This window comes from Pelobates fuscus, chromosome 6 (genome assembly GCF_036172605.1).
Source record: "Pelobates fuscus isolate aPelFus1 chromosome 6, aPelFus1.pri, whole genome shotgun sequence".
Taxonomy (NCBI): Eukaryota; Metazoa; Chordata; class Amphibia; order Anura; family Pelobatidae; genus Pelobates; species Pelobates fuscus.
In genome coordinates this window covers 292,197,854-292,215,621 of record NC_086322.1, presented here as the reverse complement: position 1 = coordinate 292,215,621, position 17,768 = coordinate 292,197,854, and the positions used below count along the sequence as shown (strand labels likewise).

The 17,768-nt window shown below is 38.6% G+C and overlaps 1 protein-coding gene across 5 annotated transcripts in view; it reads right to left on the bottom strand.

Annotated features, from left to right (window-relative positions):
* ZMYND8 (zinc finger MYND-type containing 8) overlaps positions 1 to 13,657 on the bottom strand; it is a 66,802-nt gene extending 53,145 nt beyond the window's left edge. For 3 of the 5 annotated variants that reach the window (XM_063459433.1, XM_063459437.1, XM_063459438.1), the window contains exon 1: positions 11,833 to 11,912. In XM_063459433.1, the coding sequence (XP_063315503.1) occupies positions 11,833 to 11,867 (35 nt within the window). In that variant the 5' untranslated portion in view covers positions 11,868 to 11,912. Of the gene's footprint in view, positions 1 to 1,099; positions 1,121 to 11,832; positions 11,913 to 12,653; positions 12,886 to 13,302; positions 13,359 to 13,553 lie in introns of those variants that run through there. The other 2 variants (XM_063459434.1, XM_063459436.1) reach the window with 2 other exon arrangements.
* Between the last annotated feature and the right edge of the window lie 4,111 nt (positions 13,658 to 17,768).

The following is a 17,768-nucleotide window of genomic DNA, read 5'->3' as shown; positions in this document are numbered from 1 at the left end:
TGATTTAGAGGACAAAAAAAAAAAGGTAAGGTTTGGGGGGCTAATTGTGGGTAATTCTGTGTGGGCTAGTGATGTGTTTTATCATAGATTTGCCTCTCTTCTGCGACCAAAGGCAAAGATTAAAAACAGCAGAACGGATCGTGCTGCATTCAAATCTCTGTGTTAGAATTGATAATGTCACAAAACGACTGATCTAATCTATTGCGCAGTTAACCATTTGAGTTACGTGGGGGGTGAGTAATGCACGCTATTGCTGAGCTCTTTGGCATTCGAATAGTTAACGCATATCTCAATTCAACAGTGGAATCTAAGAAACGCCATTTTAAAGCAATGTGAGAATGTAGCTAAGTGGGAAGTAGATTATAGAAGCAATAATATAAGCAGAGGATACACTATCTCCAGTCGGAACATTTCTTTAACTCCATAAACACTAGTGTAGTATTGTAATGTGTGCAAAGATCGGGTTAAACCTATAATAAAACATACAGGAATATATAGATGATCTTACAATACCATATACACAATAGTCTTATGAATACATCAGCTGTCAGCAGTTTAACCCTCTGAGTGCCAGGAATGTGTGCACATGTATTATCTTACCTACCAGCACTCAGAGGGTTAAAGGTTAAATAGTTCCCTGGCTGATTTTGTTCTGTGTCAACTGTACTTTTTATTGCAAGAGGCATGCTTTTTATATTGGGGGTTATATTGTAGCAGACTGGTGAAAAAAAAAAAAAAAAAAAGATAGTAAAAAAAAAGGGGGAAGACAAAATTAAATAAATCAAAGCACAACACTGACAGATAAAGCAAATGTTCTCAAAGAAGCCTGCATTGCTAAGACAGAACATGACAAGACGATTATCAGACATTCCACACAAAAAAAACAGAAAACAGCAGTGAGAACTTGCAACCAGAAAACACAAGATATTTGCACCTTTAAAATTGTTAAATATATTCCTGGTCTGCAAAATGTATAGTATTTAAAAAGGAAGCTGAAATCTAAAGCCATTTAAACCCAATATTTAAAGATCATGTATACAGGAGCAAAGGTTAGCACATTTGAAACTGTAGAAATAGCAGCTTTTAGAGCAGGACTCACCTATTACACTGTCTTAGTCATCGATGGGTAAAGCTACTTGTGCAGTCTCTTAAAATGGCGTCAGGCAACAGAGAACTGCATCAGCCCTGCACTCTATCTAAAATGGAAGCAGTTCAGGCCATAAAGGCATCTGTTCACTAAAGTGTTTCACTAAATTTTTTTTTTTCCCCCAGCCGCTGTATCCGGCACCACCGAACCAAGCGGATTGCCTCAAATTTCAAGATTTGTTGTGGGGGTTTGGGGGGGAGAAATAAAATAAAACAAAAAAGGTTAAGTGAAGAAAAAAAAAATCACAAAGCCAAGAAAAGAATTGTGTCAATGTTGCACAAACATTCGGTAATTTTAAAAGGGTAAAGTGGGTAAGAACACGCCGGATAGGAAGATGTTAATACAAAATGTTAATACCAAAAGGAATGTGTAAACGTCTTTGGAAAATGGAAGTATTAACAAAACACATGCATGTCCTTTTGCATCACCAATTTTGGTTCCCTATTTCTAACAAAATGGTTCGTTACCAATAAATTGCTATCTCTTCTAATATCAATATAACAATATCATCATTCCTGGAATGCCTATTGACTGTGACCTCTCCAAAGACCAACGTTAGTATCAACAATCAGTTACCAGGTTCATCCACCTATAAAATGGGAAAATGTAACAGTTTGGGAGGTTATTTTACCTTACATTGTATTTTAGGGCAAGGTTCTAAATGTGAAGCAATCACCATGGAAACCAATGGAATGTTCCAGATGATTGCTTCAGTTAAGAACTTGACATGACTGTGCTATGTACAACTACCTCACCCTACTGAAACATAGCTGCTCATGGGCTGTAAAACAGATTCTTAATTAAGGAGACCCCCATATCATTAAGTTGGGTCCCCTATGGTAGAAACTAGCACAGCCATTTCATCTGACCCCAGTAAGTTAATGTTGCATCACGACCTTAGCCAGGACAATGGAGATCCCTACGATATTTGAAAGTGTCTAAGATGTTTTGCTGATAATATTTAATGGTTAATTGTATCACACTTGAAGAAGGGCTTGCTGAGCTTACTTTCTAAATAAAGAATAGTTTCAAAATACACAGTTTGGGTCTCTAACCCGAAACCACCTTTCAACAAGGAAGTTGTGGGTAGTGACGCAAAGTTAAACAGAAAACATGAATATAATCTATGCTTGGTCCTACTGTACACGTACCTAAAAAAAAAAAAAAATGATGAGAAATTCACACAAAATATTATATTTCTACCCCATAATGAATAAGTTATATGTGGGCAGATAAAGGGTGGATCCTTGGACAGTGGGTGAGATATAGAAGGAGACTTTTGCTGCACTTGGTCAAAGCCATAGCCTCGAAGGATTAATAGGGCAGAAAGTTTAGAAATATCTACGGTCTCCATATATGGAAATTGTCTTGATTGGAAAGAACATACGGTCATTCAAGACACTTTAAAGGGATACTATAGTGCTAGAAATACAATGTATAGTTCCCTCTGCCACCACCCCCTGTTCCCTGCACTGTAAGGGTTAAAAAAAACTTTACTGTACTCACCCGATTCAAGCGCCCATCTCCCTTAGCGCTGGGTAGGCTTTCCACCTCCTCAGACATCACCAGACAGGTGGGCTTATGCGCTACAAGCACATTTTGCCCTCCCCATAGGAATACACTGTTTCAAAGCTTTCCTAAGGGGATTTTACGGACGCTGGATGTCCTCATGCAGAGCGTGGAACATCCAGCAACCATTATGCAACCAAATGCAAGCAGGAAGTGCCTCTAGTGGCTGTCTGATTGGCAGTCCCTAAAGGCAGTCTCAACCTTGCAATGAAATTATTGCAGTTTCTCAGAAACTGCAATAATTAACATTGCAGGGATCAGAGGACAGGGACATTGCACTCAGACCACTTCAATGTTGTCTGAGGGCCTACAGAGTCCCTTTGACTTATGTTGAGTACCACGAGTAAGGCAGTCGCCTATTGCCAAGAGGTTAGGCAGAGATACTGGTAACATTAAGATGCCTGGCCACATTCACTTTCTTTAGTTAATATAAATGGGGTGGCTAACACTGGTAATCTGCCTAGGAATCAGAGATCTTAATCCTCAACTGCAAAGGCAGAATACTATCTATCAATGTTATCTTGTTTCTATTAATGCCACAAACCTCTCCCTCTAAAAAAATATTTTGAAGCCCTTTATATTAAAAGGGACACTATAGGCATCAAAAAACTTTAGCATAAAGAGGCAGTTTTGGTGTATAGATTATGCCTCTGCAGTCTCACTGGTCAATTCTCTGCCATCAAGGAGTTAAATAACATTTGTTTCTGTTGATGCAGCTGTAGCCACACCTCCACTGGCTGTGACTGTCACAGCCTGCATTAAAACAAAAGCGTTTTATTTTCATTAAAATGTTAACTTGCTTTAGATGTTTTTAACACACACACACACGGGCTCCTGCAGGGTCTAAAAGGCTATTAACAGAGCAGGAGATACAAAATTCTAAATTAAACAGATGGTACAAAATAGGAAGTTTAAACATTATATGACTCTTTACAGGAAGCGTTTATGGAAGGCTGTGTAAGTCATATGCAGGGAGGTGTGATTAGGGGTGCAAAAACAAAGTAATTTAACTCCTAAATGACAGAGAATTGAACAGTGAGACTTCAGAGGCAGCATCAATACACCAAAATCACTCAATTAAGGTACATTTATTTTTGTACATAAAAACTAGTTTAGGTGGATTAGGTGCTCACTATTATAGGGATTACCCAACCTTGTTACAGTCAAATAGATAAAAACAATATAAATTATATTTATAATTTATATTGTTTTTAAATTTTTGTACATCTAGTGTCCCTTTAATTATCTCATTCTGTGAACATATGTACATCTCAATCATTAAAGGGACACTATTAATCACCAGAACAACTATGTTTGTGTTCCTGACCCTATAGTGTTCCTTTAAAACCTATGGTGTTTTTTTTTTGTTTTGTTTTTTAATTTGTGGAATTAACAACAATAAGATTTATACATTGGCATTCTTGTAGTCCATTAAAGGTTTATTCTTTGAGAAATGGAAGGCATGGAGGAGCCAGTCCATAAAAGGTAAACGCTCACTGTACAGGCATTCCAGAAGTCCTCCGTTTTGGTGAATAGGCACAGGAGACAGATCGTAAATTCTAGCAAGGAATGACTCTCAATAGAGCTTGTGTCTGTCTGTTTCAATGCCTCATGTTTATTTGTATACGTTTTCCAATGATACAGAGCTGCAGAATACGTAGGCCATTAAAAAATAAATTGTGACAAAAATGGGTAATTATATTTAAAAAAAAAAAAAAAATTTAAACAGGAGATAAATGGGCACCAGAAAATAACAGAGCCATAGAGTGATGGTAAAGCAATCTCCATTAAGCTATAATAACCCACCTCACACGCCTTCTGATAAAGATGCTTACTCATGGACTAAAGCTCGACAAACGCCCATCGGAGTTTAACCGCAGAGTGTCAGGATGAGTGTGTAAAGAATTTAGGAAGCACCAAAAAATAAATAAAGCAGAATTAATTGGGCAGAAAATGCACAAAATTGTACAACAATGGGCAATTGGAGGGCACATATACTGAAAACTGCTCACTGTTGACCTGGTCTCCAAAATATGCCGTCAGTGCATCCTCGAAAACATCTCCAGCCAACACAAACGAGATTTAATCATCTCTACCTCTTTTGGTGCTACTAACATGTAACAACGAGGCAATAGTTACACAGTGGAGCCCACAGAGATCTGTCCCTTTCTACAAAACATCAGATATAATTATTATCAAATGGATGTTCCAGGACACTTATTTAGGGAAATTGAGAATTGCCTTGTTATGACAAGTAAATGTTAAATGTACCCTGAAGCGAATTTTGAAAGATCTCTAAAATGAAAAACCAACCAACTCAGGTGGTTTCTCAGCTGTGTGACAACATTGTAGCTACTACTCTTTTAATTACACACATGGTTCAGATATACCTCTAGTTCTTTTCGAAATTCTGTACAAGGGGCATTCTACTGTGGAGCATTGGGGGTAGCAAGGGTTTGTTAGTCCTAGTTCATTCTTATGGATTGTTTCTGCTGATGAACTTCATTAAAATATAAATGTTATAGTCCAGAGGTGTAACTAGAAACCACAGGGAGGCAGTGCAAATACTGCCCTGCCCCTCTCCCCCTCCTCCCCCCCACAACATCTCTCCCCCCTTCCCCCAGGCCCTCCATGTGTCACATTCATGCCCCCAGGCCCTCCATGTGTTTCATTCACGTCCCACAGGGTAAGTGTGGCATAGTTGGGGAGGATGAGTATGACAGATTTGGAGGGGTTTATGTGATAGGATGAAAGGGGGAGAGTGTGACACAGTGAGGGAGAATGAGTGTGACAGTGCTAGAGAAGGTGAGTGTGATAGGTTAATATGGCAGAGTGATGGGAGGTGAGTATGGCATTGGTGAGTGACAGGATTGGGGGCGTTATTGTGAGTGTGGCAGGGTGAAGCAGGTCATAGTTACACAGACACACATGCAGATAAACAAACACGCACTGACAAACATACAGATACACACCATATAACGCATACAGATACAAACAGTGACACACATACATAGGGTAGACACTGACATACAGATACGTAGACACACATACATCCACACATGCAGACAAACAGATACACACACAGGCACACATACAAACACACACACATACATTGGTCTATATATAATATAAAGTAAAATTAAAATGTGGAAGTTACAAAGAACACAAAAAAAACGATTACCAAAATATATATTTTAGGGTTCTTTTGTCAGGAAAGTGTACTTCCTTTCCAAACTACTAATAATAATAATAATATATTTTGCCTTCCGAGTTACTACATGTTGCCAAATATCCAAGGTGTTTTTATTAGACAACAACGCAAGCCTGCTTCATATTAGAGTTTAACTGCATGATTCCAATTTGAATCTATGTTCCTCCATTTAAATAAAACTTCCACAAAGGGTTTAACATAACCGTGGTATCCTTGACACGCTGTATCTGTGTTAAAGATGGCCTCTTCTGATGCAGTAGAGTAAATCTTTTAGCACATGGCATTACTAGAGCTAAATTTAGCAACTTGTCCCAAACAGGATTATATTTACAGCTACCCAATAGCATTCTTAACACTGTGAGGGACATATTTAGGACAACAAGCCTAGCAAACTTGTAAAGTGTTATGAAATTCAATGTCAAGTAAAGCTATTTGCCAGTTTGGGCCAAAATTGATCTAGCTTACTACGGTAAAAAGCTATTTGGAATCCATTTTGTCCCTTCTCCTGTTTTATTTCTTTTATTTTCTTTTTTTAATGGATACATGTTGGTCTTCAGCTAGTTTCTGTTGACTAGGCCCCAAGCTAGGTTACAGCACATCCTAATTCAGCCTATGCATGGAACAAATTTGCAGGAACAACATAATAATTTCAGACAGGTTTGTTCTCATTATTATTATTGTATTATTTATATAGCGCCAGCAAATTTCGTAGCGCTGTACAATGGGTGGACTGACAGACACGTAATTGTAACCAGACAAATGGACGCACAGGAACAGAGGGGATGGAGGGCCCTGCTCAATGAGCTTACATGCTAGAGGGAGTGGAGTATAGTGACACAAAGGGTATAAGTAGGGGTAATGAAATAGGTTGCTAGAAAAGTATTCACTGAGAACTATTTTTGAAGGAGTGGAGACTGGGTGAAAGTTCCACAGAAAAGGTGCAGCTCTGGAGAAGTCTTGGAGGCGAGCATCAGATGTGGGAGTATGGACAGAGGATAGGCGTAGGTCTTTGGCAGAGCACAGGGGTCTCCATAGGACATATTTGTGTGTAAGGGGATAGGTAGGTCGCAGCAGCATTATGTAGGGACTTGTAAGCAAGCGCCACAATCTTACATTGAGCCCTATATCTATCTGGAAGCCATCGTACGGACTGACAGAGGGGGAGGCGTGGGAGGTGCAGACAGACACTTTCTCATAGACTTTGAACAGCAAATTAATTTTGGCTAAACTCAGCAGGAAGTTGACAATTAATGATCTACTGACCAACTTGTGCAGGAGCAAGGTGGCTCTATAGAATTAACTTGACAGAGATCTGACAAGGATTTACCAACTGGTTAAACTGTACATTATGAGGAAGTCACAACCAATTGGAAAATTATTGGGTTTTCACCAACAACTAGTAGTTTTGCAAACTCCTGGTGAAAAACCATTTCCATGAACAATATAATTATATTCTATTATTGTGTGGCACTATCGTCACAAAATTGCTAATTTGTCCTCAATGTTTCCATGCAGATAAACTATATCGTCTATCTTAAAGAACTGCTCCTTAGGCTCCCTATAAATTGACAAAGAAAAATATTTTCAATGTCTTTCTTCCATTTTATTTCAGAACTTCAGAGGCAATGCATTAAAATGGAAGACAGTGGCTGAATCTCCATGAGAAAATTTAAATAAATGCATGTGTGGGGGAGGGAGTAGAAGATAACAGTTTTTTGTTTTGTCAGTGTACGTTTTCCTCAAGAAAAAAGTAGCAGGTATGTCCCTTATCCCCTTAGCGTTGTAGTTAGGGAGGTAAAAACACAACACACTGGTTTCATGTTCTCGCTCCTCCCTCCTTTTTGAACAACTACCTGACCTTGCCCTTGTTCAAAACATAATGTTTAAATTTTTACAGGTGTCCAAAGAACTAATGATATATAAGAGCAAATGTCCTCCTGAGGCGTAGTCCTATTAGGAACCAGGAGTCAAAAGTGACCTGGGAAATCGAAAAGCTGGCAGCCTGAAAACAAACAAACCGTTATCGGGCCACTTTGGGCACCATAACAACTTCATCTAAATTAAGTTCTTATGGTGCCAATAAGTCCTTAGCGCTGGCTCACATCACGAACGGTTTGGCCCTAAAGTATGTGATCAAGTGCAGAATTTCCCTGCTTCTCTGTCTATCAGTTTTCTCAAAATATTTAAGCCAGAAGGGTCTTGCAGAATCGGCAACGGTCAGTTGACGCTCTCAGCCAATCAGGGACTGCCAATTCATAAAACTGTCTTGATAAGAAGCTTAACTATTTCAAGCCAGTTTTATGAATCGGAAGTTACTGATTGGCTGAGTGCAGCAGCTGGCCTTCCAGTTTAAAGATTTTGAGAAAACGGAAGAAGAGAGAGGCAGAGAGATTCTGCAATGGAACACAGACTTTGGGGTTAAACCATTTGAAAACTGTTTAACTCCTTACGGCAAGCCAGCACCATAACAACCACTTGAGTTGTTTTGGTGTCCTGAGTGTTCCTTTAATCTATGTTATATGACTACTTTATTTGGGTCTCGGGATGTCAAAAAGCTCAGACTACAGTACAAGCTGCCAAATATAAAACACAAGAAAAAATAAAACAAGACAAGGCACACTCTCATAATGCAGTGTGCATGCCCGACACTTCCTCCATTTTGTTTGCTGAACAGAGAGTCTAAACACAGCATAGTCCAGTTTAACAAAATAAATAAACAAATAAAGAAACACACAAAAGGACATATAGTGATATTAAGAGGGTCTGGCTTGTTTGGTTATAAATTTGAAATATGTACGATGAGTGACAGATTGGCAGCCACAACCTGGACCACGAGTCGTAGCTCCAGTCTGACCGCCCTGAGCTGGCCCACGTACATGCTAAATGTGTCTTTAGCTAGTAAAGTACGCCAGGTCTAACGATTAAAGCCATGCATGTAAAGTAGGTGTCGTCATGTACGCATGCTTCAGAGGGTGTTGTCCAGAGGATTTGCCAATCTGTCCAACTGTCAATCTTGGCTTAACTACAACCCACTCAGAAATATACTCAGTAAGACTTGTTGTTCCAATCTCCAACGTATTTGGTAATCCATGACTGCCCAATGTGAAGACACTGTAATAGGCCAATGATTGGGGAATACAAAATCAACAGCACTAGCAGGTTAAAAAGAATATTCTAGACGCACCTACGTCACCTATTGACCCCAATCAAAACCAATGAAGAGTCAAAATGTTCCCACTAGTGATTTATTATGCAGTTTTATTTCTCACCAAAAAAAATAATAATTAATCCTATCAGCAATATGCAAAAAGAAAGCCTTGAAACATTCTAAAACCATTGTTAAAAGCAAAACAGGTTTTAAATGCTTGGCTGTGAGACACCACTCCCTTTTAGAAACACATACGAACAAGTTCAGAGGAACTGAGTGTCCTGACGTCAAGTAAACATTGCTGGTAGAATATTCCAGAAGGCCTTATCCCTGTTCTCTGTTTGCAGCTGTCAATCTGCAGCCACCTCTGTGCCGTCATTGGTGAAGGAGAAGCAGAGGGGCGGCAGACTGGTTGTAGAAGCCTTGAAAATATTTTCTTTGCTCTTGGTGCAATGCAGGCATTTTTTGTTTTTTTTATCTCCCGGTGGTGGTGTATGTGTGAGATGAAAACCTAAAGTCATTGTTTGTCCTCAGCCTAATGGCTAAGCCAATTCACAAATAAATACTTCACATCTTTAAAAACTTTGCAAAAATAATTCATTGGATGCCCTAGGTCGAGATTTAGATCCCTAGAACATGCTGGCTGAGCATCATGGGTAACGCAAATCAGAAATATATTGGGTTGCTAGTGTTAGCCATCACAGCCCTGAAATGGTCAGACTCAAAAACAAAATCCATATGGCAAAAGCACCAATTACTTTAAATATTTAACTCTATTGCTTTGTATCTGGTGGTATCATCATGACGAAGCTAGTAACCGCCAATAGAATCTGTTTACACAGAAACTAAAATGGCCGATGTGGTAGACAAAATGGAGTCCTGTATGGAGAGCAAGTTTCAAGACTTATCTGAGAGGGGTGATAAAACCAGCAGCACAGGGCTGCCTAAACTGTGAATACACCTTACTGGGCCTAACCAACTACAGCAACCAATGCCAACAGTTGTACAAGGAAAATGTCCGCTTAGCCATGTTCTATAAAAAGTTGATTTATCCCAATAGGCAACATGGCGATTTCAAAAGTCTGGCGGTGATGGTGGGTGTAAGAGGCATTGTGTAAGGATATAAAGTTTAAAAACTGCACAAAATATTCCCTCGAGTGAGTGATCACTGGTCAGGCATGGTATAAATGGAGAGGAGGCCATTTTGTAATGCTTTGACCAGGAGTTGAGACAGCCCCTCCTGTCATCTTTGTGGAACCACAATCAACCTCGATATGTACAGGAAAAATTATGGAGGGGGGGGGGGTGGGGGGAAGAAAATATTGAATTGGTTGAAAGTAAACTGTGTATTCACCGGTGATATTTTGTTTTTTATTATGCCATTTTCTTTTATGCTGACTGTAACAATGAAGCACACAGCTTAGCTGATATGAAATCATACAGCAGACGCCATCTTATGACCTTTACTCCCCATAGTGTTTGAAGGCCTGTAGATCGTTATTTCAGTGAGGATTAACAAAACAAACAAAAAAAAAAAAGCAACGTGATATAGTAATGTGATATAGTATATGCAATCTGTAATTGCCATATTTTAGAAAACCGAGGAAAGGGTTAATTTAGTTGGCAACAGAAAAACAGAAGTGGTTTTACTTTAGGGACAGGATGTACAACACAAAACATGGTCAGTTAGGGATGTGAAGGGATGATGGAATAGTAATGACATCAGGCTCAGCCATCCACCGACATATGACCTATATTTTAACAATAGCTGTGTTGTGCTAGTTACCCTTCCCTTCTCTGGAAGGAATGGCTTTTGTGCTTCAGCCAGGCCATGACTTGGAGGGGGTGGATAAGACTACTTGTGATACTTTACAACCCCCCCAGACCAATTAATATTCTCTTTTTATTTTTCATATGCGCATGTTATAGATGTGGGTTAGTAAACAACACTGTGTCCCTAATGACAAAACTGGGAGACACTCGTTACGTGCAATACATGCCAACATACGTTAATGCGTAACTATATCTGGTAAAAAAAAAAAAAAATCTAAAATAAAAACAAAAAGCTCATCTCAATGCAACCTTAATTTCTGGAGCGTTCGATTGAGGACCTTTAGAATCTAAAGAATAGACCAAGCAAAACAGGGCTGCGTGAAATAAGCTCAGCTTACTAAAATAGCCAAGATAAAAAAGAAAAAAAAAGCGTTATATGGTTTGTGAACGACAGGAAGTGGCAACACAACTTGAGACGCAGATTAAAGAGAAATAAAAAAATGAAAAAAAATAAAAAAGGTTTCCCCCACCACTCCATCTGATCAGAAACTGATCTCCAAAAAAAATATGTTTGTACGTTTGCTTCTTGAGAGTGAAAAAACACAAAAATCCCCAATTAAAAAATCTAATTTACTTACCTTAAAACCTCCTAGGGGTGTAAAATATCTGAACCAGCAAACTAGAATTAACCCTTTGCGCAGAGAGAGAGAGGTCTAGAAGCATAGTCTGTAAATGTATACTAGGCCTCTCCAGCACGGAAAGGGTTAAATTAGGTGACACTTATTTTATGTTCATTTTTGATTTTTTTAATTTTTTTTACCCAGTTTCCTACATTATTCTATGTAGCTGTGACCATGCAGGATAAACGAAAACAGTTTATAGAAAATGCAAACAACTGCTAAAATGTAAACCTAAATTGCAAACAAAGTATCCCAAAACAAGACAATGTGTAAACCATAAACATTTGGAAATGATAGTACTTACTGTGTGTCATCCGTGTAATTTGGATTCTGTGTCATACTTAAAATTGATGAATGTTTGCAATTTAGAGAAAAAAAAAAGTGTTTTTTGTTTTTTTTAAATATTGTATTCCAGTAGAAAAAGAAAAAAAATATATACATATATTTGAGCGAGAGCCAGTATACGTAGTCCACAGTATACGTAACAAAAATGTTTTAAAAAATAGCTAATAATAAAATTAAGAAATAAAACTTTAGGAGTGAGGCTTCAAAAATCCAAAATGCAAGCTAGGCCCCAAATCGATGTCAAACATTTGTGTTCATAAGATCCTCCTACTCGGTTTACAAAAAAAAATGTGATTCCTGGAATGAGCTTTTTGCTCCAGTGACAAGCAGAGGTTAAACTTGCCTTTAGATCAGTTTGCCAGTTTTCTTTGCTGACCATTTTGGCATTTTCAGGCTTGTCCTAATCTTGGCATCCATGTTAACTCCAGCAGCATGTGACACAGAGATTGACAATAATGTACGCAGAGAGACAGGACTCCTTCTCAGGGGGGGGAGGGTGTCCAATGATGTGTCCAAAAAACAGCACTCTTTAGAAGTAAACTTAGTTCATCGAGTGTCTCCCTCCCACCCCAAACTCCACACTACCTTTACAGCAATCAATGGCTAATGGCTGGCAACCATGTGACACAAGAGAGCAGATTTAAACAGTTGAATAAAGTGATCATAGGTGATATGGGCGCAACAAACCGGGCTGATGTAACCTGCAAAAGCACAATTTGTATGTCCAAAAAAAAAAAGATAGGAATTAAATGTAACAGTGAAAAAATAATCAAATCTTACCTCTGTGGATGCATTGTTACTGTGTTATGTCAATACTTATAAAACATGGAGGATAGACTTTCGGTTCTCAGACAGAAAAGGGCTTGGCACTTGAGTTTAATGATCTGTCTTCCTGATACAAGCGAGGGCCGGATTGGGTGCTTTTGGAAATCCAAATGTAATGCTTCAAGCCATTGGCTGACACACTTCCTGAGTAATTATCTTTGTGCAGCTCGAGCAAGCAGGAGCCATCCTGTGCAAAAGAGAATGAAACAGGCTTAGTTAGGCCTTTTTCCCCCCTATAAAAAAAAAGGGGGACACCGAATTTACACAACGTTCTATGATTCTGAGCAAATAAGACACTAGTAAAACACGTCACGTACGTTAGACACCCAAGATTCTATAGGTTTGGGCACACAGTGGTTTTTGTTTTTTAGCTTTGAATTGTTCAGTAAGAAAATGAAAATCTAACAAATGTTGCAGACTCTTGTACACTAGCAATTATTTCCCTTTAACCTGCTTTTTTATTAACTACAGCAAAAAAAGAAATGTATGTAGAATCTAGGTTCAAAAAAGGACACGGGATAATGGCTCTATCCTAGTATAACTGATACAATGTTGTTTGATAAACATGTTGCAAACACATTTAAAGATTAATTTCAAATCAAACCTTCAGAATGTGTCCGGAAGTAACTGGAAGTCGGGAATCCTGCGTAAACTGCGCACCTTCAAAATGAAATGATAATAAGAAAATGGTTATAATATATAGATATATATATATATATATATATATATACAGAGAGAGAGAGAGAGCTCAATCCCATGAGATGTAAACAGCTTTTGGAATTGTCAGAGCTGTTCAGAAAACCTTTTCATTCCCCCATCCTCCAAGGCCAGAAATCAAACCGTGTTTTACTTAACTGTTTGAGAACCAGCAGACTCGAGTGGATTGCAAGGAAATGTGTTGCTCATTCCTCTGGAGTTGAAAGGGTTAGAGCAACAGACAGAAAGGTGGAAAGAAAAAAAATAAAAAAAATAGGCTTCCGCTCTGGCAGGCTCCAAATTGCAAAGCATTAACCCCACCAAGCCTGCTCTGTTTGAAGAAGGCCTATTTATGCATTCATGGCAAAGACAAAAGGCCGTAAAGGAGTCACAGTTAATGGATTTTCTTTATCCCGATCTCTTGTGTTTTTATGTAAATTGTGTGTGTGTGTTTTAATTAACAGTGACTCACCGGAGACAATGCAAGGAAGGTGACAGTACAGCTATGCTTTCAAATTAAATACATTAAAAGATTCTTCGTGGGGAATCTGGGGAGATTTTTTTTTTTTTGGTTTCAAGATACCAAAGTGAAACATAATCTCTGTGTTTACTTAGCACACGGTCATAGGAAACCCTGTCGTAAACAATTTCATTAACAATATGTCCAAGTGTGTCTGTGTGCATGCAAATATACACTATACACACACACACATATATATATATATATATATATATATAAACACAGGTATTTACGCTGACTTACAAACTATCACCTTAGACTAACCTAACCTTTTTTTTTTTATTAATAAAATGTACTCCATTTTTATTAAGGAAATACTGATATGAATGGTTTTCTTTTTTTTAATTATGTACAGAATCACAAAATAAAAAAAGGAATCTTACCAGCTGAGATCGACGTCACTGTACCTTTTATGCAAACGTACAAATTCTGCGCTTATTTGCTAGGAATGAAAGACTACAACTCACAGCACTAGTAGACAGGCTGATGCTGGGCAATGATTTTTGTATAACCATCTCACCAGTACTTACCTACAAAAGTTGCAAGTCTTTTTATGGATCATGGAGATCGACACTTGAAGCCACTTCCTTGTACCGAACATTAGACTTCCCTTTGCAGAATCTTTGCTGAGTAAATAACACAGACTGTTAAACAGTCATACAGTATAATACAACACTAGTCTGTGCTTTTAAATGGGTATTACACCATCTAGCCCAACAGCGATGGGAGTAACACTCTATTAACAAGTGGCGGTTCAAACAATACTTTTGTCTATGTTATAAGCACAATGTTTACTGCTCTTTAATGTGTTACCTTCTGCCACAAAAGCAGTGTCACTATTTATTTATTTTTAGCAGTAATTTGCGGTTTGGGGCCCTCAGTCTCTGTCTACAACAGGAGTTATTTATTTACTGAGAAAGTTCGAGAGAGAGAGAAAAAAAAAAGCGTACTTTTGCGTCACTGGCTGAACGAATTAAATCAACACTCCAAACACCATTACCAGTAAATCCTATTAAAGTGGTTATGGTGCCAGGGGTGCCCTGGTGCCCCCGCCCCCTGTGGTAGAAATCAGACATTTTAAAAGTGGTTTGACAACTTACCTGGGTTGCCAGATGCCACTCGCTGTCTCCTCTACCTCACTGAAACTCCTGCGCTAAGCCTAGCGGGTGTAGGTAGGTGCTCATTGGCTAGGAGTGTCCCTATGACTCTCTTAGCCAGTGAGCCGGCCCTGCACTGCAGGGCTTAGCTTAGTGGAGCTAACTTAAGCTCCTTGGAGAAGCTTCTGAATTCAGGGATGGAGACAGCAGGATATGAGAGGACCCCAGGTAAGTTGTCAGACCGTTTTTGTGTGGTTTAACCACTTACACGAGTGAAGGGAGTCCCAGGGTATTCCTGATGGCTGTAGTAGTTATGGTGCTTGGAGTGTTCTTTAAAATCTTCAATATATGTGCTGGTAACACACTGTGAGCGCATGTACTCACTAAAGGGAATCATCTCTAAAAGGGCCCTGTAGGCACATGCCATGTTACGTTTCTGGAACTTTTCACTGCATTGCGCTAGTTTGAAGAATGCTTTAAAAAAAACATTACTAATAATACATTAGCATTTACATTTCCTGAAAGGGAAACATTTCCCAGCATGCACCCATCAGTTCATGTTTTTTTTTTTTTTTTCTTTCTTTAAAAAATCTTTAGAAAATCTTTGTAACGTGTTTAAAAACTAGGAGATCTGAGAACATTTAGAGAAGTATTCAACATGCCACTCTGAGCATAGAAATATTCACACAATTGTCATCACCGGAGGTGGGGCTACACTCGCTATGAAACGCTGAACATACAGATTCCAGGCATTGTGATCAATTCAAATCACTCCACCTCTTACAACGTCATCGAGGATGCATGGCTTTATCCAAAGCTCCTCATTAAGGACTGGGGACATGACGCGCATGCACAGTGAGCTGCATCCAATGTTTCTCATAGGAAAGCATTGAATGCAATGCTTTTCTATGCGTTGCAACATCACGTGACCATGTTTTACTTGATCAGTGTAGCAAAAGCGCCTCTAGTGGCTGTCTGGAAGACTATTAGTGATGTTTTAAACCCTCAAACGACCATGTTTAACATTGCAGGATTAAAATGTCAGTACCAATGCACCCAGACCATTTCATTGAGATTGACTCTAGTGGTCCTTTAAATCGTCTCCGAATGTTAACTCTTACAAACCCTGCTAGCAATCTATCCACTGCAGCCATTACCACAACACAAGTTTATTATAAGACAAATGAGAAAATCATTTTTACATTTTATTCCTTCCCATTGTTAGAAGACAAACCCTTTTAGAACAGTTTAACTTCTTATCTGGGGACCCCGGGAGTGCTCCCCACCTCCACAACATACGACTGAGAGGTGTAAACCCCCTGCTGTAGTAGTTATGATACTAAGATGTTATTTTAAATATGTGAATGCAAGGACCTTTTAGTTGGAGTTAATATTGCAGCCGCGTCAATTCTGGGTATGTTCATTGCTAATTGGTTGTGGTGCCACAGTCTTTTTTTAGAAACAATTTGTTGAAAGACAAATGAAAACCGAAAATTAGGAGTGGCAGGTGTAGAATCTAATTCACAAAACCGTGAATCTAGTACCAAAGGGTTTCATCTCTAAACAAAGAATTGCAATGAATTAAAATCCAAATTGCTAATTATGTAAAAAGTACATATTTGGAGACGTTCTCCAACTCCGCTACAGTCACATTTGGGAATTTTTGCTGTTATGGAGACGTGTGTTTTTCGCACCGTTTTTTGACTATATCCCACAATATAAAAGTCGTAGAAATTTTAAACTAAACATGTTTTCTGTCTCTGTATTGTTGTCTGTAATTCACATAATTGTTCCCACAATTCACAGTTTGGTATATAGACTAATAAATTACCGAGTTAACCGGACAATATATTCAGAGCTGGATGTTCTACTAGAATTGTCCCAAACACCACGATTCCATGTGCACACACACATATTTAGGAGCAGCACAGGAAAACATGTTTAATTCAAAGGCTGTAAGAGGAACATTAAGTCTTAATTTGTGATGCATCCTGCAGCATATGATTCCAGCACACAGCAGAACAGCACTTTCAATGTCCTATCAACATGAATAAGTGATGTGTGTCCAGAAAGGAATCATGGTGGTTCTTACAACCTTATGGCCAGCAACACAAAATGAGATTCAAACCAATAAAAAAAAATGCTAAAAAAATAAATGTGCATTCTTTACTTATAATACTGAGTTTTCCCATCACTTTATATTTTGTGCATTCTTGTTTGTCTCTCTAAAACATGTGCTTTTAGAAGTACTTCTTTTTGACACTGCTACAAATTCAGACCTGGACCAGTTAAATGATTGAGTTTAATTTTAGTGTTTGAGTCACAAACATACCTCTTGCTGTGAACCTCCATCAAACACCTCCAATGTGGTCTTCTAAAAAAAAACAAGACTAAAAACAAATGAAAGCAAGCCACAATGCCTCTACTGCCATCTAATGGTTCCATTTGGAACTGACACTTTGAAAGAAGGTCTTACCTCTTGTAAAAGGTATTTTAGTTTGTCCTGGAAAGTTTTGGTTGAATTCCCTACATGGTTTATTTACAAAAGTGTGAATTCGAAAAGAATTTCAAATTTAAGTCCAGAGTAGCTTAAAGGGACACTCCAGGCACCCAGACCACTTCTGCTCATTGGAGTGGTCTGGGTGCCAACTCCCACTACTCCTAACCCTGCAACTGTAATTATTGCAGTTTTTTATAAACTGCAATAATTACCTTGCAGGGTTAACTCCACCTCTAGTGGCTGTCTACTAGACAGCC